This window comes from Agelaius tricolor, unplaced genomic scaffold, assembly GCF_023055355.1.
Source record: "Agelaius tricolor isolate 1412-34295 unplaced genomic scaffold, bAgeTri1.0.p SCAF_6, whole genome shotgun sequence".
NCBI lineage: Eukaryota > Metazoa > Chordata > Aves > Passeriformes > Icteridae > Agelaius > Agelaius tricolor.
Window position 1 is genome coordinate 18,491,914 of NW_027269266.1, and position 21,074 is coordinate 18,512,987.

A 21,074-nucleotide genomic window follows, 5' to 3' on the forward strand; every position below is an offset into this window, starting at 1 on the left:
TGATATTTTCATAACAGGTATTTGATGGTCCTAACAATGAAGCACCACTTCTTAAAAGGCTCTGTGGAACAGAGCATCCTCCTCCCATCACATCCTCCAGGAACCTGATGTACATCAGACTGCACTCTGACACAACCATCCAGCACAGGGGCTTCAGTGCTCACTTCACAGAGGGTAATTGCACCATTTATATTAATGCATATTTATCTCATCACCACTTTGTATGTGACACAGTCTTTTAGCACAGCTGATAATGGAAAGTGTAATTTCTACCCATGCAGCACACCAGTGTGTATCTTTACCAGGAACAAATTTTTCCAAATTATAGACAAAAGACTTTAAATCCGAGGATCAACTTAGATTCTTCAATTGGGAAAAAAGAAATCATACTTTTTATAGCAAGGCATCTAGCACACATCAGCTACTCTTATTCTTTCTCCCTAGAGGGTTAGCTGTCCATAACTGTCCTGAGAAAAATGTGCAACTGGCAGTTTCCACAGACCTAGTGACAAAATAACATTTTATATGGCCATCCATGCGCATGAATCTGAAAAGCTAGAAAAGAATTCTGTGGTGCTGTTGATGAAGCCCGTGGATTCAGGCCTGCATACCCTGCCAAACATCAACTATCCAATTTGTGGCAGACTAATTGGTATTTTACATGGTTTCCTTTTTAATGAAAAATGACACCAACTGGGCAGAATATTTTTCATGAAGTTACATACTATTTGATTTGCTTTTACTTTTTCTCAGTAATTTGGGAAACAGCTTTTCCCCAAGATACAGACATTTAATTTTTGCAGACAAAATCAGTCTCTCTAATTGTCCTCTCAGGATTCTTTTCACTATTAATTATTGCTTTTCCCAGAAATGTTTCTTTCTCAAAAATATTGTGAAAAATTATAAAGAAAAGGAGGATCTTGTCTGAACAAAAACCTCAGAAACCCCAGTTCCTGAGGTACTAGTTAGATACCTAATTAGGCATTTCTGGCTAACAGTGGTGAGAGCCTGAACTGTTCAGCTTTCTCAGAACACATTTACTGGGTTCAGTAGTGCACAAACCATGTCTGGTGAGTGAGTGCTCCCTGCCTAGGATGTTAGCAACCCAGCTCCCCTCTTCCTAAGAAAACTCAATTAACTAAGTCCCATCTTTTGTTAGGTGTTTGAGGCAGCACAGCACAATAAATGAGTCTCACTCTTTGGTACTCAGCTCCTCACCCTGCAGTTTAAAGCAGGTGTGTGTTAAACTCTGACCTGGGCAGTTTATGGGCTGCCAGTGAGCCTAGAGATGGGGCATGGCAGCACTCAGCACTGTCAGCCAAAGTTCTGCAGGCAGTCAAGCTCTGGAGTGTGTGCAACACCTCACACAATTGTAGTTTTGCTGACACAGCTCACAAGAGGATCCTGCCAATGCAATGTGGGGCCACCCTTGGGTGCTGGAAAGTTGTGGACAGTTATTTATTACTTTCTTCTTCCTAGCTGCCAACATAAACAAATGGCCAGAGAAATGGGTGTTTTGCACTACCCTTAAACCAAGTTATTTTGGCCCCAGGGCATCTCTTCTGGGCTATGAAGAGATGAAAACTATCAGGTCTAAAGTCAGTCTGGCTTTTTACAGATGATCAGCCAGGTGCAGTATGGCATGTGGTCATGAAAGTGCAGCCAGTGCTGGGAGCTAATCCTTAAGTCTCTTCTTCTGATTAAATACTATTGCAAATTTTATCCTCATTTCAATGTACCTTGTCACACTTGATGTACCTTCTTACAAGCTGATGTACCTTGTTACACTTCACGCATCCATTTTCACTGCAGAATCTAAGCAAGGTGATTTGTATATATAAATATTTATATATGTATCTATGTTTGTGTGTTTCATTCTAAAGCATGTGGAAGTTTCATAGAGTCAGATTCAGTTGGGGCAGCAATTTCCTCTCCTCTGTATCCTGCCAAATACCCAAACAATCAGAACTGCAGCTGGATTATTCAGGCTCAGGAACCATGTAAGTAAAAACATCTTTTGTAGTTAGTTGGGATGACTAATATCCTCATCTTCTTTTCTGAAATAACAATGCAAAATTCCTCCTTTATTTCTTTAGGAAGTTCTGCTTCCTGGTAGCTGTGAGTGTGGATCTCCCAATCTGTCACAAGTCAGATTTCACTGTAAAAGATTAAGTGCATAGTGAGGAAAACAATCCACAACTTTGTCATCCTAGCCAATTTACTGTGACCCAAGTGTTAAAATTATAAATGAGGTGTTGAATGCCATGTGAAGTTGGATTCATTTGTGAGAAAATCTAAGGGTTTACATATAATTAAAGCACTTGTATTTAGCTGAACTTATTTTGGTCTGGAGTTTTCAAGCTGGAGTTGTATTACATGAAAACTATGCTGTTGACATTAAAAAAAATTAGATTGAATAATGAGAAAAGGTACACAGAAATTTCAGTTTCACATACAAACAAAAATGTATAAATAAGCTGTTCTTATGTGCATAGATACACTTTCAGCTATTCATAATTTTACAGAGATTTATGATTAATCATAAAACACTGAATATTTTCCATCAAATACTGCTACTACTTTTAATACCCTCTATTATCTTTACATTCTATAAAATTCCTAAAAATAATTTGTATGTGTTAAATCCCATAATAATGTCCTGGTATTCTAATTTAAAATAGCAACTATTCTACTTCAGTTGTACATATTGTATTTAGACATTGTAAAAATCTTAGAATGTGTCAATCATATTTATAAGTTTATTTTGCTAGTTTATAAAAAAAATATCAACTTGCCAAGAAAATACTAAATATAAATCAGGAGATAAGCAATCTCTTTTTAAGCATAGCTACTGATACAAATAGGATGTCCATGAAAAGGACATCATCTGAGCAGTTCATCATCATCACCTATGTAATGTTTATTTTTAAAGACAAACTTTCCCCAGATTCATATTGAAAATTCATACATGACTGCTGTCTCCTGAATTACATGAGTATGAGAGGCCATAAAAATGCTGTATGAGAAGCAGTGACTTCCTTCACTTACCAGCACCTCATGCCTCATGTTGCAGCTGCACGTGGTTTCATGCATTATGCTCTATGTAATGCTACTATTTATGGCATTTCATAAATAAACAGCATGCACACACTGCACTGCATACCCGTGTCTGATAGATTCATCCAGTGGCAGGCCACAGCAGAGATCCTGCTCTGCTTTTACTGGGAAGGCCAACAAGTCTCCTGCTCTGGCCACCCACTGTGTTTTTCGTTTTTGCTGTGTATCCTGAGGACCTGCATTGACAGCTGTGATTGACTGAGCAGGAGGGACACAAAGGATGCAGCTGAATGCCAGCCAGGGCACCCTGCTGGATGCAGCCCGGGGTCTGTGGCTGTCATCTCAGCTTCTTCAAGCCAATTAAGTGGGGCCCAGGGAGAAGCAAAATATTTGTGTCAAATTCAGTTTGGTCAGTGTGGGAGAAAACTTAGTTATCATCTAAATCATGAGACTCTTTCTGACCCACTCAAACTGCATGGAACCCTAAGGCCAGTAATAACTACTGTCCCAGACTGGTGTCAAGGACAGCCTCTTTTCTGCCAGCTGTGACTTCACCTTTGTTTATATCAGACAAGCAAGAGTAGTAGGAGAGTCAAAAATACCCTGAATCAGAAATTCTCTTTTTCACGATATAGCCTGCAGTCCAAGAGCATGGAAAATCCAATTCTGTACAAGTACAGCTGAGGGTAGTTAATGACCCTTTGACCAGTCCAATTGATGAATATGGAGTGTTGCAATATGATGAAAGAAGCTGCTCTTTCTAAGCCTGGAGCAGGGCACATTTGTCCAGATCTATGATATAGATTGCAAAGGGACAGCAGGTCATGGGTGTGTAGAAATAAGTACTGTTTCTGAAAGTCTGTAGGTTTTCCATGTTTTATTTACTATTTTTTTCAGTATATAATGAAGTTGTCCAGAAACAAGGACACTTAGATCCATGTGTATATGCTAAATCCTCTCCTTCCAATGTTGATTGAACTAGAAAGTACTGAAAGGTACTGAAGGGATTTACCAGGACCTTTGCACTAAAGGTTAATGCACTTAAATCAAATTCATTCAGTATGTAATGAAAAAAAACTACTTCAGATATGCTTTATGGGGACTGATTGACTTCAGAGGAAAAAAAGAACATTTATTTACATGTAAATATTTCTCTGTGAAATTACTAACTCGTTCCTAAATTTTTACTCTTTGCTCTTGCCAGTCAACCACGTCACACTTTCATTCACTGACTTTGACATTGAAAAAAATGGACAAAACTGTACAACGGATTTTGTGGAGATTTTGGATGGCAATAACTATGAGGCTCCTCTTCAAGGTATTGTACCTTTCCCTTGTGTATTTGATATATATAGAGCTACACCCAAGGTAAGCAGGAGAAGATTTTCTGTTCATGGTCTCCTGCTTCATGGATTTTCTTTGATAACAGAATCTCCTTGGCCTCTCTGGCCAGAGGAAATTGAGAATGGAGAATAAGTCTTCAGTGTGAATGGCAGAGTTCTCCCAGGCTCTGACTCTGCTCCTGCTAACCTGCAGTTTGGTGTTGACTCCAGCTGCCTTTTCCTTCCTCCTCAGTGGAACAATATTGGGAACCAAGCAATTCGGTTTAAACCGAATTTCCATTTAACTGCTCAAAACCATAACATAACTCACAAGCATAGTAAATAAGCACAGTCCATGCTAAACAGGTAAGGAAGCTGAAGACTTCTGGGAGCAGAAAATGGTTTTTGTCAAGCCATGGAAAGCCTAATTCTTCTGCTCTTTCCTGAGTTTTTGAAGCTTTCGTCTGACTTCTCTGGACAGTACTATCCCCTTCAAGTGCCAGGAGCAGCCTGAAGCAGCAAAATTCCCAGCCCTGGTCACAGGGTGGTCCCAACTCTCCTCATATCCCTAGGGCTGCCCCTAATTACTTTCTGAAAAATTCAGAATATCTCTGTCTTATGTTCTCCCTTAATCTGTTTTTGTACATGCTCCTTTGTTGGGAGTGGGGCTGCAGTCAGTTTAAATGGCTTGTTACTAGGAGCACAATTCATTTTTTGTCTCCTATCCTTGGCTTTCACTTGCCAAAAGAACTTTTTAGTTCTTAAAGGGGACATGTAAGAAAGATGGGGAAAAACCTTTTAGAAAGGCATATTGAGATTGTCATGGTTTTAAGCTAAAAGAAAGTAGATTTCAATTTCTATTTATTTTCTAGATATAAAGAAAACATTTTTTACAATGAGGGTGGTGAAATAATGCAACAAGTTGTCCAGAGAATTGGTAGATGCCCTGGAAACATTCAAGATCAGGCTGAATGAGGTTCTGAGCTACCAGATCTAGTTGAAGATGTCCCTGCTCATTGCAAGGTGGTTGGACTAGATGATCTTTAAAGGTTCCTTCCAACTCAAAGTATTCCATGATTCCAAGATACTAACTGCTGTCTTTTTATTTACTGGAAGATGCCTTTTTGACAGATCAAGACCCATATTCCTAATCCCCATATTACAATCCATTACAGCATTACAGGAGAAATGGTCTGTTATTTTTCAGGTTGGTTTTTTTTTCATCAGAAACCAATTGAGTGAAATGGAAATTGCTGTCAGATATATTTGATAGGTTTTCTTGGGGCTTATTTCCAATTAGGCAGTAACTACTCATTTTTTTCACTTTCATTGAGGGAACTCAGTGACAGAATAGCCAGGGACCAGGGTGTCTGGTGTGCCAGAGGTCCTTTTTCTGTTAAAAAAATTGCCACAAGAGTTGAGTTTTGGGCAAATGTGATGGAATATTTCTTTTTTATGTAGATTGAATTGACAACTGCAATTGTGAGCAATGAACATTACTCCTGCTTGTTGTCAGGCATTAACTCCAAATGTTAAATTAGCAGCAGTAATTACATGCTGAACACTTGTGTTTTTTCCCTCTGTGTTCTGCTCTCTTTCAGGCCGTTACTGTGGCACTACTATGCCCCATCCTATCACTTCTTTTGGTAATGCCTTGGTGGTGAATTTCATCTCCAACAATGATATTACTGCCAGGGGCTTCCATGCCACCTATGCTGCATCTTCATCATGTAAGTCCATACAACAGGTGCTACTTCCTTATGCCACTGACTTTTAAGAAAAAGAACAGATCCTTTACCTCTTTTTCTCTCTGCCATTCAATTTTTGAACCTCACCTGTTGCCCTTCCTCTTTTTGGGCAAGGTCTCAGCAAGTACATCAACAAGCTAAAGAACAAAGAGACAAGGAGAAATGCTTTCTTGATTAGCAAGTGCTCTGTCTCTGTCAAGTTTTTTGTTGTTTTTTTGTTTATGCCATCCTTTCCAAGCCTCTGCTATCTCTTTCTTGTTGCAGCCTGCGGGGGTACTTTCCACATGGACAGAGGAGCTTTCAACAGCCCTGGCTATCCCGAGCCGTATCCGCCCAACAGCGAGTGTGTCTGGACAATCCTCAGCTCCCCTGGCAACCGGCTCCAGCTCTCCTTCATGTAAATCCATTGCCAGGGGTCATTATTCAGCCTTTGACAGACCTGAAGGAAGGATGCTCTGTGTTTGTTAGGAAATGTAATTACCCAGTGATAAAGCTGAAACATATTTTTAGAGTAACTTGGAAAGAGAACACAGCAGGGGTTAGTGGCAGCTTGCAATCAGTGTTTCCCTGCCTTAGTCGTTGCTTCTGTTAAGGGATATTCAGCATTATATAAATAGGTGGTTTATTATTTGAGCAGCATGAGATGGTGAAGCCAATTCTTACTCACCTATAAACAAGAAGAGGAAATTTAGCATCACTCTGCCTTTTCCTTACAAAGGAAATTCCCTCGATGTAAAGATTCATTTTAGTGTTTGTTATATAGCTGATTAATATAAAGGGCCTAGATATCCCACATATTGTAGGGTTATGCCTCTGGAGGGATTTTGACACATTTATGAAGTGGGCTGAGGTAAACCTCATGAAATTCAACAAAGGCAAGTACCTAAACCTGGGTCAGGGCAGTCCCAGATGTGCCCACATATTGGGCAGAGAAGGGATTGAGAGCAGCCCTGTAGAGAAGGATTGGGGGTGATGGTTGATGAAAAACTCAACATGAGCCAGCAGTGTGCACTCACAGCCCAGGAAGCCAAAGGAATCCTGGGCTGCATCCAAAGCAGTGTGGCCAGCAGGTCAGGGGAGGATCCTGCCCCTGTCTTCTGCTCTCATGAGGTCCCACCTGGAGCACCACATATGGTTGTGTTTGCCCCCATTGAAGAAAGACATGGAAGCCACAAAGCTGAAAAGGGAACTGGAGCACCTCCCTTGTGAAGATGGGCTGAGAAAGTTTGGACTGTTCAGAGAAGAGAGAGAGAGAAGAGGAGGACTCTTCATCAGGAACTGCAGTGACAGGACAAGGGACAATAACTTCAAACTGATAATGGACAGGTTTGGATTAGATGTTAGAAGGAAATTCTTCACTGTGAGTGTGATGAGGCACTGGAACAGGTTGCCCAGAGAAGTTGTGGATGCCCCAAACCTGGCAGTGTTCAAGGCCAGATTGGATGGGGCTCTGGGCAATCTGATCTAGTGGAAGGTGTCCCTGTCTATGGCAGAGGATTTGAAACTACTTGATCTTTAAGGTCCCTTCCAACTCAAAGCATTCTATGACTCTATTTTGAGATTCTAAAATTGATGTTAGATTTTTCAACATTTCTTCAACAGTTAAAGCAGAGGAGCTACAACAGGAATCAGAAGAATATGTGATGGAATTTTGTTTTCCCTTTAGTAAACTAACTTTCCTTTGAACACTTCTGACAAGAAAGTCATGTGGAGAAATATGTGGAGTCCTTTACCAGAGTTGTTAGGTTGTTCTTTACCCATGAGGTAGATTTCTGAGCCTCCTCGTTTCCGGGCATCAAACACTGGCTGCTGCCAAGAAAGAGAGCACTGACCTTTAGCAAAGCTTATGAAGAATGAGCAGGAAAACAAAACTAACTCTGAAACCTGCATTTGCAATTAATCAGAGCAAAAGGAAAATTTTTCTGGTAACACACTGACTGCATAAGACACAACTTGTTAGGCATGTGCTGATTCACTAATGCAATAAAAAGGACATTCTATTCCTCCACTACTCATTGAAGCAGAGAAAAAGCACTACAGCCTGAAAACATTTTCCAAAATGTTTTCCAAAAGCCTGAGAACAATTTTCAAAATGTCACAAAATAAGCAGTAACTTTTCAGAAACAACCCAAAATTCTACTGTGAAATAGAAACTTTCAGTGGAACATACATTCCCTTATATAAAGTGACACTGAGTAGATGTTAATTCTTTTTCTTCAGTTACAAATAGCTGAAAGACAAGCTGAAAATACTGGAAATTATTGAGTAATTATGTTAGAAAGCACTATTTTTTAATTTAATTTAGTCTTTGGGGGTTATAAAGTTTTTTTGGCATGAGGCATTAATTTTCTTCAATGTCTGTCTTCCAATGTGAGGGCTAGCTTTAAATTGTTCTGAAATATATCCAGATGAGTGGTTAGAACCATTTCACAGCATGATATGCTGAACACATATGGCTATATTCAAATCTGAAAGGGAGAGATTGTTACCAGACTATCAGAAAGCATGAATATCTAAGGCATTGGTTATTAGAGGCACTCTCTGGAATCTTTGCTATATATTCATAGCCTGCTTCTAAAAACCATGTTGGTTTGTATAAAAGCAATTCACTTAAAATAACAGACAATTTTTAGAATATATTTATCATTCAGCTTGGTGTAATAATTAGGAATTTATAATTTAATTACTATGTCTCATTCCTTTTCTAGGGTAAAAAGTACTTTAGAAGAGTTGATAGCAATCCTTGTTATTATTTTGCACACCCAGATATGTAAAAGTCAGAGAGGCCAGAGAAACAGTGATATTTTATAATTCTGGAGGAACTGCTAAGGGATTTCTGACCTCTGAGGTGTTAACTGCAACTAAATCAGCAATTGTTTTCTCACCACAGAATGTGCTGAAATAATAGACATATGAAGGGGCTAAAATGTTCTCTGCACTCGACACTCATTGGATTTACATGAAAAATCTGGATTATACAGGGCTTTCATGGTTGTTCTTGGAGAACCAAGTAATTTTAAAAGCATTTGCGAACACTTTAAAATGTGTAACTCTGCACACTGAAGCTCTATTATAAAATAAGGGGCTGGAAAGTGAGTGCCCTGTATTGGTGGCCTTGGCAGGTGCTGGGGGATTTGTTGCTGCCCTTTTCCTAAGCCTTACAGAAGGATACCATCTACAGTGGCAGGAATGGCCTGGCAGGCCACACTCTGAAGTATGTGCCACTCCTGTGTGTGCTAATGCTCTTCTGCTGCTATTGAAACAGAGCATTTCAGCTGGAGGACAGCAATGGCTGCACCAAGGATTACCTGGAGATTCGGGAAGGGAGTGACACAGGCAGACTGACAGGACGGTTCTGTGGGAGCTCCCTCCCTTCAAATTATACATCAACTTTTGGACATATCCTCTGGGTCAAATTTGTCTCAGACAGTTCAGGCACGGATGTTGGCTTCAGGGCCACCTTCTCTCACTGTAAGTAGATGTAATTTGATTGAAAACTATTGTTCTTTCATAGTACTTCTGAAATTATTCTAAAAAGGGATTGTTTGGCCCTCTAAAGTCTATTAGAAAATATTTGCTGATGTCAAAAGGTCTGTAAATTCACTTTAAAAATATTTTGTAAAATCTCTACTGAATGTAAAAGAGTGCTCTTAAACATGCCAGAAGTCTATAATATTTATTAGGCAATTGGCAAATTAAGAAAAAGTATTTATTTCTCAGCTTTCTTGTTGTTTTGGTTTTTTTGGGTTTTTTTTTTTTGGTGTGACAGTGTCCATCTTCTGGTTTGGATCTAGATGCCATCAACCAGGGAGCAGAATTAGAAAAAAGGAAATTATGCCAATTTATAGATCCAAAATTTCAATGGACTACTGCCAACATCAGTCTGACTTCCTGCATGAACAGACTGCTCAAGCTAAACATCCACAGCCATTTTGATTATGCAAGCTAAACTTCTAATAATTTCCCTTCTTTTGAGATTTAACTCCTTTTCAAAATGAATTATCAATCGTTCAGACCTCAATGGAATCAGAACCATTTTTCACCAGAATGTGCACAAGCATTTAAAAAACATTCTTTAATGCTTTTGGGTGGAAATGAACATAAAGTAGTCAGAGTCAGGGGGGAGTTTATGTGTGCTGTCTTCCTGCTTCCCATATGTACAGACCCATGTGGCTCAAATGGGTAATTTCTTTCAGGAAAGAGAACACTGCAACTCTCAAAACAAGATAATAATTGGAGGGTGCATCTTAGAGCTGTCTGAGATGTCTTACAGCCTTACAGCACTGTCTGGTCCTAAGCAAATTAAGTCAGATGGGTCCCCCAGCTTTTCTTTTACTGTACATGAATTAGAGGCATTAGTTGTCTCTTTCTTGTTTTTCAGTGTTTGGAAATGACATTGTGGGAGAGAGAGGACAAATAGCCTCCCCCCAGTGGCCCAGGAGTTATCCTCCCAATTCCAATTACCAGTGGCGGATAAGCGTTAACGCTTCCCAGGTTATCCACGGCCGGATCCTGCAGATGGATATTGAAAATGATCACAGGTGCCAGTATGACAATCTAAAGGTGATTTCCTTCTGATAAGTTATTTTATTTCCATCAACTTTAGTAAAATGGATGAATAGAGAAACCTACAGGATGAATGGGGAGCATTTCTGAGGGTGTGGCGTGGCTCACTGTTTTTGCTGTGTTGTCCTTTCAATAATTATTATGTATGGGAAGAGTATTATATATTCAATCATATATATTGAATATATTCAATAATATATTCAATTCTATATTCAATTATTATTTATTTATTTATACTCTTTGGCTCCCTAACAGATATTTCCAAGTTTGAAATTTACTGAAAATAAGTCCACAATGGTGCAATCCTGAATATTACTATTAAAGAATTTCAGGTCAGATACCAGACTGAAATTGGCTCCATGCTGGTTCAGTTAAGGACAACAGTGATAGTAACATCTCAATGCTTCTAAAAATAAAGTTATTTTAAAAACCTACAAGGAACAATTCTTGCACCTTCTTTGCTCTCTGGATCAGTAATTTGGCTGCTGGTGGTAGAAAGGTGCCTCTTTCCTGCAATTTGATTGTCTCTCTGTACTCCCCCTGTAATATAGTCTAGCCAGGTTAAAAAATAGAATAGTGGAATAGTTTGGAGTTGGAAGGGGCCTTTTACAGCTTTTCTAGTCCAATGCCCCAGCAATAAGCAGGGGCATCTTCAACACATCACTCATAGTGCTAAGCAAAGTGAACAATAGAGAATACAACTTCTTTCTGAACTTGGCCAACATAACCACTTAAATAAGGTAAATCACTTCTCTCTTCTTTTTTTTAAAGTAGGTAATGAATCAATTATAATTTTTTTCTATTTCAGAAAGTTAATACTAGTTCAATATTTTCAGTTCATTATTAATTTACTGATATTCAAATGTAATATTAGTTCAAAAAGGAAATAAAACTTTTTCTTTTACCTCATGTCATATACTAGCAGCATTTTTTTCTCCTAACTCAGCCTGCCTTTCTTTGTCTGAAGGCAAAATGAGTTTCTTAAACCAGCTAGACATTTAGTAAGTGTAAATCAGCCTGGTCTTTAATCTCACTCAAGGATCAAATTATTAATGCAATGTTAATGTTTATTTAATAATTCCTAGCTTTCTCTACTGGACAGTTTTACTGGGTGGTAGATGAGAAGAACAAAATAAGCTTAAAAGGTGGCAAAGGAGAAACACCTTGTAACCAGACATGATTTTGGGTTATAAATACATAAAATAAAGAAAATATTTCTGTAGATTTATCTGATAGAATTCAAAATACATATGTTCCTCAGTGGGTAGAAAAAAGATAAATGAAAGAAAATAAAAGTAATACTTTTTTTCTCCCCTGCATATCATGGTTTGTTGGTTTTTTTCCCATCAAGAGTAAAAATTGTACCTTTGGACTTTTTTTAAAGTTCTATGTCCCCAAAGAGCAGCCCTGTGATAGTGAATGAGGTGAATTTGATGACTTCCATTCAGATCCTTCTTCTGTGAAAGCTTCACTTTTAACTGCATATAAGTTAAGAGAGAGTTTAACTGCATATAAGTTAAGAAAGAGAGATTTTATTTCCTTTTTATAAGAGAGGTTTCTCTCTAACTTGGATATGTTCAAAGATCCCCCACTAATTTAAAGAGGGTAATTTTCTCCTTGGAAATTTGCTGAGTATGGGGCAGATGAAAATCTGGCTCTGTGAGCAACAGCACTGTTCTTCTCTCTGCAGGTGTATGATGGGTCCACAGTTCACGCTCGTCTTGTTGCAACATACTGTGGTGCAGACCCTTCCTCTTTTGCATCCTCTGGTAGTTCAATGACAATCCAGTTCCAGTCAGATTCCTCTGTGACTGGAAGAGGCTTTCTTTTGGAGTGGTATGCAGTGGATGCTTCTGCTGTTACACAGACCATTGCTAGAGGTGGGTTTTTAGTGAGTTCCACAGCTACAAGTGGTACAGCCAGTGATATACTCAGCTTTACTTAAAGAATTCCAAACAAACTTCCCCTCTAGAGAAAGCCCAAGTTATTAATGAGGGAAAGATTTCAGTGACATTTTAATGAAGCATTTTACTATCTTTAAAAAAAAACAACTTCTAGAAACTCTTAGATGTACTAATTTACAGTGTTCTAAAAATGAGCATGTTGCTAGAGGATCATTTTTCTTTACACAGGTATTTATGTAAATCTAAACATTTGTTATGCTTTCATGGCAAATTATCCCTCTTGAAAAACCATTCTAAATCATTGGCTATTGTGATATGAAACAAGCACAATAGCTTATGTTAAACTGTGGTAGATGCTCTTAGGTATTTTGTTGAAGTTGAAGAATTCCTGCATTACTGTAGCTACACACATAATCACTGTGCCCTCATTGTGCTTTATTATAGGACTGTCATCTTATATTACATGAGGGGTGTATTCAGTTTAAAAAGAGGATGCTTTCTTTTTTTGTCTTATCCATGACAGGCGCATGTGGAGGGTCTGTAACAACTGAAGAAACACCTTCATTCCTCTTCTCACCGAGCTGGCCACTGAATTACAGAAATTTTGAGGACTGTATGTGGCTTATCAGAGCTCCTGGATCCACTGTGGAACTCAATATCCTGGCACTAGACATAGAATCTCACAGCACATGCAACTATGACAAACTTATTATCAAAGATGGTGAGAAGCCAATCTTGCCCTACCCTGTCACGGTGCAGTAGAGACCCAAGGTCCAAATACCTCAAATTCTCATCTCCACTGAGCTTAATTAATCTAGATGGCAACAGGAACATGCTCTAAAACAGTACTCTTCCTCTATTTTGAGACATTCTTCTAGTTAAAATAAAATTAGCAAAGTCTAGCAAAATATTTGGTGATCTATAAAAATATTTCTAAATCTGTAAGGGGTTAAAGGTCTTGAAAAGCACCTTCCTGAAAGTGTGAGCCACAGCAACAGGCAGGCACACGTGGACTACTTCAGTTTTAACACTAATGTGTTCCTTTCATCCCAGGAGACAATAGCCTTTCCCCAGTACTGGCTACTGTGTGTGGACGAGAACCTCCTGGGCCAATAAGATCAACTGGAGATGCAATGTTGATCCACTTCATGTCTGATGCAAGTGTCACTGGAGCTGGCTTTAATGCCTCTTATCACAAAAGTAAGACTCATTTCTCTTCTCCCCCAGATAAATGTCTGCCTTGCTGCTAGAAATGGGGTAAGAGAGTCTGGCATTGTTAAGAGCTGTCTGCAATTTAATTAATTACACACACATATAATTATTCACCTCTCATGAATATGTGTTAATAAATTTCTGACTCTACAAAGCTAAAATTTGCTATTTTTCCAGCAATTTAATGCAACAAAGCACGATTCAACCTGACCAGTCACTTCTCAGAAGGAAGAAAAGCATTTGCCTAAGTTTGTAACAGCTCAGCTGAAGGGTGAAAGAATGCTTAGCTAAGAGAAAGAAATAAATGACTCAAAGCAGAAAGAGATAAATGCAGGAATCTGTATAAATTCTATCAGGAATGTCAGCAATTTCCAGCAACAGTCCTCCCACATGAACTCAGGAATGATGACAGATTCCTGAATGGGCTGAGGCACCAGGAAAGTATTCAGGCAACAATGACAACTGGGGAAGTTTTTCTGACTGGCAGCTGGAGTAGATGGCAGTGTTTGGTCCATGGCTAGGAGCAATGTCCTCAGACAGGGTAATGATAAACTCATGCTATGGGAGGTCTTTGACATTGCTGCCTGCTTATTCATCTGCTAAGTCTGAGAACAGTCTCACGAATTTTGATGTCTTCTTGAAATCTATAAGCTTCTGATTTGGAAGATCATTCATCATGTGCATTCCTATATGCCCCTCAGCTCTTCATACACTCATTCCAAAATTTATTTTAACCCATCACATCTTGTAGGAGACAAGGTTTTTCTCAAAATAAATAGGAGAATAGTTGATGCTTTTGGGTTTTTCTCTTTGCTTCAACTTTTATCTTTTTTTTCAGGTTGTGGAGGCTATTTGCACACAAGCAGGGGTGTGATAACATCCCCCAACTACCCTCAAAACTATTCTCCTAATCTTAATTGTTCCTGGCACATAGTGGTAGACACTGGATCTATCATTGCTGTTCATTTTGAACAGCCTTTCCAGATTAAGAGTGAGGACACTTCCTGCATCCTTGGAGATTACATAGAGGTGAGGTTATTGGCTGGGTCACCAAACCCTCAAAGCTATTAAAGCTACTGAATCTTACAGATTTATGTGTCAGTAGAGCAGCTCAAAATGTCATGGGGTGCAACCACCAAAAGAGAAATACCAAAGATATTTCTCTCTATCTCTCTCTCTTTTTTATTAATATGCATTAATTAATAACTAGTTTATTAATTTCCCCTGTGTCTGGAAGTATTAAGATGGTGTGTGCACAAAGTTTACATTCCAGAGCTGTTTGCTTGAGTAACATTAGCAATTTCTGTTTTAGCTGAAGAATGGGTTAGATAATGCTGCCCCACCTTTGGTGTCTGCAAGAGGGAATGGACGTTTTTGTGGAAGCAGCCCCATCTCCCCCATGTACACCACAGACAATCAGCTGTTTGTCCACTTCACTTCTGACAGTAGCAATGAGGGTCAAGGATTCAAACTGAGATATGAAGCTAAGAGTCTAGGTAAGTCTAGGTAACAAACTTAAATTCTGCAACTTATACATATGTAACTTGGAGTTTGTCCTCTTGAAGGATATTTTTGTTCAAAGTCCCAACCGTGGTACAATCAGATGTCTGCAAAAATGTCCTGTACTGCATGACTTCTGATCTGACACTCAGATTTCTCCTTTTTAAAGAGTATTAGCTCAGGCCACAGAACCTGAAAATATTAAAGATAGATTAAGAAAAAAAGAAGAAGAAAAAAAAAAGAGACCCTTTAGTAGGGAAGTAGCACCTACAGTTAGGAAGAGATGTAAAAATTCATACAGGAAAGGGAAATCTCCTGGAAACAAGAACTTTATTTTGAACATTTAGTACCCCATGCAAGTGCTCCATGAAGTCAGGAGCTTTTCAGGGTAGCGTGTCTAGAAAGGTGGCAACATTTCTCACAAGATTTACTCCCAGCTGAGAAAATAACATTAATTGCCAAAGCTAACTTCTTTGAAAGAATGAACAAAATAGAGACCAGGTCCCAGAAGGAAATCACAAACTTGGCATTTGCAGTTATCCCACTGTGTTCATAACAGATGCCACTTGGCACACCTGGAGACCGGTTAAACAGAATATCTAAACAACTAAGGCAACCTGTCAATCAGCTCAAATCTTTAAGTGCTTGATTTCTGCCTATTTTCCCTGCTGCCTCAAAGAATTAGCATTACTTCAGAGAATTCATGAGGAGAATAGGTGAAGCTGTACAATAGCATTTCTACCACTTCAATTCATGGAGCCTGAGTAAAGCCCCAGGTTAACCAGCACTGCTAGAATGTAGAGGAGTTTAGGACAAAAAGGTTCTAGTCAAAATAAAGATATTTTTGTCAGGTAAAGGACCTGAACAAACATTCATGTTTGCTCTGACTGGCATTCCTCACACATTCATTATCATCTCAGACATTTCAGTTCTTGAAAAGTAGAAGTTGGGAATGATTCACTGGGTCTGACTTGTGGGCTTCCTAGCTCTTGGGAATTGGCACAGGAACAAGGCAAGAAATATGTTTTTCGCTCATTTTATAAGCAATGCAAGGAAGTAAGAGCAGTTCAATTCAGGACCCTGAACATTTGGGAATGAGAATGACTAGGTAGGCAGGAGCACAGGAGTATAGGATTCTACTGCATTAAAATGCTTTTCCACAGCAAGCAATAAAATGCATTTGTTTTTTCTATGCGACTATATGACATCAAAAGGAAACTCTGTTGGAATATAGTGATAAGTCATTTTTTGATGCCTCACCCATTTCCTTTTCATGTTGTTTTTTACTGGTGATCTTTTCTTTCCCAGCCTGTGGAGGGAACATTTATATCAGTGATTTCAACCCCAGTGGATACATACCTTCCCCCAACTACCCGAGCAATTACCCTCCTCATGCTGACTGTGTCTGGACCATAACTGCTCCCAATGGACATGCAGTAGAGCTGCAATTTGAAGATCAGTTTTACATTGAACCTTCACCAAAGTATACATCCACATTGTTTTGCCTATTTTTCTTCAGACTCCATTCTGATTTTTCTTTCTCTGTTACTTTCTCTAATTCTTCCCAGAGAACAAACACTTCCATATTTAAAATCAAATGGTGTTAAGAAATTTTTGAGAGATCACTGAAGCTATCAGGTCATTGGCTTACATTCCTAGGATGTTGCTATGCATAAAAGAAACTAGTATGACAGAAAAAGTGGAAATATCCATGATAGGAAGGTGCTTTCGGTGAAGTCTATGCCCCATAGTTCTTTCCTATTCAGGTTTTCAGTAATTTGAACTCTTGGGTGCTTTTAAAGCCACCATATCACTTTGCCTCCCTCCTCCATTGCCTGGCAGCTGGTTTGCCAGGTGTCTACACATTTTGCACTCCCTGTCTGGACCATAAAACAAGGTTATTTTCCAGCTGATGTAGCTTCATTTGTAGGGGCTGTAAGGCAAAGGTGAGCCTGTGAAACCATATCCAGGAAAAGTAGTGAAGGATGGAGAATCCCAAAGGTGTCCTTTCTGGTATCCAGGACACTGCACCATTCTGAAGGCAAAGCTTATAGTTAAGATATTTGGCGTCTTTGTATGCCCACATAATTAGACCCCAGAATTGCATTTTTATTCTCTTAATCTCTCTTCTTCTTGTCCCTTAATTCAACACTTCTCTGTGAGACTAACAGGGAATATCTGCTGAATCTGAGTCCTGCCAATAAAATGTATTTATGATCACAACTACTTCGCCAGTGCTGCTCATATCCCTATCCAGAATTTGCTCCTGTCAGATCTGATCTGATCATCGACTGAGTTTTAGATGAATCTTTCTCAATGTTTCTAGCACTTATTTTAATTCAATTATTACATAACTGCAATAAATTATGATCTTCTTGATTCTGTCCTGGTTACACTGCATGGAAACCAATCTAATTCACTACAGCTTCATGCTTTTGTGCACATACTGGAATGATTTTGAACCACTACTGCCATACACTGAAAAGAAAATTGTCTCCTCTTCCAGCTGCACTTCCAGTTACCTCGAGCTGCGCAGCGGCGCTGACTCCAGTGCCCCCCTCATTGCCAAGCTCTGTGGAGCTTTGAGGCCAGGCTCACAGAGATCTTCAGGAGCTGTCATGTACCTGAGGTTCAGGTCTGACAACAGCGCCACACACGTGGGATTCAATGCTAAATACTCCATTGGTAATGCTTGCATTTGTCAGTTTCTATGATTTTAAAGAAGATTTTGGTTTCAAGTGTTGGACTTTTGTAATGGGGCTCAAATCAGACCTGTGGGATGGGCTGATAGGAACATGCCTCTTTCAGTTACTGTTAGAGCTAAGGCATCAGAAAATCGGCATGTTCTGCACCTGGCAAGAGCTGAAAATTAGGGGAATATTAATAAGAAAGAGCTCATAGACCAGCAGTAGCAGAACAACCACTGGATAACCACTTGCTAAAGCCAGTTGTCAAAGGAGCAGTAGGAAAAAGGTCAGTGTGGATAAAATCATGTAACATGTTTGATTTTCAGCCTGCAAACTTAGTGTCACTTTCATGAGCAGGGTTCTGAAGGGGAATGTGAAGATCAGCTGAGAATTGGCAGTAGAATAACAAATTAGGAGCTTCTCTATGTAAATGTAAATAAATATATAATAAAGCTGCTAGATAAACAGGGGCAGCATAATAATGGACTGGAAAAGGAATGAGCTATGAAAACCATTATTTGCCATCTGGGAAAGAAATACTTTAGTTACTTGTTCTCTAGCTGCAAAAACAGAGTTAGAAAGCACTATAAAAAAAATTCAAAGACAAGAAAAAATAGTTCTTGATCAGATTCAGAATTATGATACTTTTTTGGGTTTGATAATGTTAATGATCTTCAGAACATATCAGGACACTGCACTGGTGTCATCGAAAGCACAGGCTATCCTGACCTTCATTATGTTAGTATCACTTATATAGGAAAGCTTAGGACTGTTAATTTCTCAAAGGCAAAGTAGTGAAATATATTGTTTCATACAGAATTTTGCTCATTGCATTACACCTGAAACACTAAAGCCAAAATAGAGTGCTATCATATTTCTGAATTTAAAAACTGAAGAAGCTTGCATATATACATATATTTATTAGTATATGAAGCCATAATTTACATTTAACTGTAACAGATTTGCAGTATCTTAGCTGAATGCCAGTCATCCTGAAACAAAGCACTAATGACTCACAGAACTGACCATATGAACACAATTGTTACTGCCATGGAAAGATTGTAACTAACAGACACAGAATCCACTAAAAAAAAAATCCACCTGGGAATTAGTTTTTCATAGAGTCATAGAATATCCTGGTTTGGTAAGGAACCACAAGGATAATCAAGGTCCAGCTCCTGGACCTACACATGACCACCCCCAGAGTCACACCATATGCCTGTAAACACATGTTTACTGTATGCCTTACTACTACAAACTTATGTTTGCAGGTGCTGCAGAGAAATGAGTGTTCAGAGAGAGACAATTAACAATTATTAGCTGTTTTACACACTGTGCAGTGCTTACTCACTACGGCATCAGAAGGAGTGAATGGGAAGGGATGAAAGGAAAAAGGAATCTGAACTACAACTGTTGACCCAAACCAGAAGTCAACTTGTGTCTGTCATAAAGAATTGAGATCCACACTTAGCAAATTTTATTTATTTTTAATTTATCTGTTCCATGTTTGCAAGGTTTTCTGGTAAATATGGGCATAGATAGAGATTAGATTGAAAACTGTGAATTTATCAAATTGTAAGAGATATGAAAGAGAGGAAGGGATGTCTGCAATGGCAGGGTGTATGTGGGTATGGGGAGGGGTGTGAAAAAAATAAAACATAACAACAACCAGGACTGATTGTTAGATTGAGAACATGGAAGATTTTTAATTGGAACGTAATTCCTGTCTTATTACCACAGTTAGAGAACAAGTCAGTTGTACCTTACCTGTAAGTCTTAGGAGAAAGATCATCTCTGTGACGTTCTTTAGTCAACTAAATAATATTCTTCCTTTTGCAGCTCCCTGTGGTGGGACAGTGGTAGGACAAACGGGCATCATCGAAAGCACAGGGTATCCTGACCTTCATTATCAAGACAACCTGCTGTGTGAATGGTTTCTGCAGGGTCCCTGGGGCCACTATCTTACCATCAGACTAGAAGGCCTAGATATTCAAAGCTCTGCTGAGTGCACAAATGACTTCCTGGAGATCCGAGAATACAACGCTTCTGGTCTGAGAATTATTTCAGTGTTTGTCTTCCCCTCCCTAGTACTACTAGGAAACCTCACCTGAGGATCCTGAAAGCATTTCCCTTTGGGTATAAAGTGAGCCTTTTCAATGTGCAGTATTTGCTTGTGTCTGCCTTGCTTGATGGTGCAAAGTAAGGCAAACAAAACCCTTCTATTTGCCAGCAATAACTCAATTCCTCTAGTTTACTTCTGCCTGTCCAGTTAAATTGGAAAGTGACCCTTCAATAGAAATATGAATAAAATATTGATATAAATTTCTCTTTCTCTATGTGATTTTTGCAGGAAATTTGTTGGGCAGGTACTGTGGTAATACTCTCCCTCATGCTGTGGACACCTCTGACAGTTTTGCTTATGTCAAGTTTGTCACTGATGGATCAGTCAATGCCCGGGGATTCAGACTGCGCTTTGATTCCAGCACTGAAGGTTGGATTTGTAGGGTTCAAATATTCTCTCAGGGAGCAACTTATACCACAGACCATAGTCAGAAATGTCTCAGTTTTGCCACAATGAGAGGCTTGTATCATATGGCATCAAAGCCTGTGGGTCACCCAGGCTTCTGAAGCCTGGGATGAGCCCTTCAGAGAAGGAAATGTTAACAATTAGACTAAAAGGAGTTGCTGTGGTCAGTTAGTACTCAGCTGCTTTTATGACTGAGTGATAAAGACTGGCAGGAACTTGGCTGTTTAGACAAATACATGGACAGAGTAGGGGGATCAAATCCTCTCAGGATCTCTTTTTCTCACAGTATTGTTTTGGGTTTTTTTGCTACAATTCTATAAGCAATGCTTTAGTCTGAGAAGTGTACCAATATTTGGATCTTTCAGAATGTGGTGGGGATCTTACGGCACCTGTTGGAACATTTACTTCACCCAACTATCCCAACTTATACCCACATAACCGAGTGTGTGAATGGAGGATCACAGTGGAAGAAGGCCGACGTGTCACCCTAACCTTTAATGACATGAAAACTGAAGAGCACTGGAGCTGCTCATCAGATTATGTGGCTGTGA

The 21,074-nt window shown here is 39.1% G+C and overlaps 1 protein-coding gene across 1 annotated transcript in view; it reads left to right on the plus strand.

Annotated features, from left to right (window-relative positions):
- The window catches only part of CUBN (cubilin), a 144,382-nt gene that overhangs the window by 78,878 nt on the left and 44,430 nt on the right, over positions 1-21,074 (plus strand). The window contains exons 32-48 of the mRNA XM_071429898.1: positions 18-174; positions 1,884-2,000; positions 4,262-4,375; positions 5,981-6,109; positions 6,392-6,524; positions 9,393-9,598; positions 10,509-10,690; positions 12,384-12,573; positions 13,121-13,318; positions 13,651-13,797; positions 14,648-14,838; positions 15,122-15,305; positions 16,618-16,792; positions 17,816-17,994; positions 19,836-20,045; positions 20,347-20,487; positions 20,889-21,070. Coding sequence (XP_071285999.1) covers positions 18-174; positions 1,884-2,000; positions 4,262-4,375; positions 5,981-6,109; positions 6,392-6,524; positions 9,393-9,598; positions 10,509-10,690; positions 12,384-12,573; positions 13,121-13,318; positions 13,651-13,797; positions 14,648-14,838; positions 15,122-15,305; positions 16,618-16,792; positions 17,816-17,994; positions 19,836-20,045; positions 20,347-20,487; positions 20,889-21,070 — 2,835 coding nt within the window. The remainder of the gene's footprint in view (positions 1-17; positions 175-1,883; positions 2,001-4,261; positions 4,376-5,980; positions 6,110-6,391; positions 6,525-9,392; positions 9,599-10,508; positions 10,691-12,383; positions 12,574-13,120; positions 13,319-13,650; positions 13,798-14,647; positions 14,839-15,121; positions 15,306-16,617; positions 16,793-17,815; positions 17,995-19,835; positions 20,046-20,346; positions 20,488-20,888; positions 21,071-21,074) is intronic.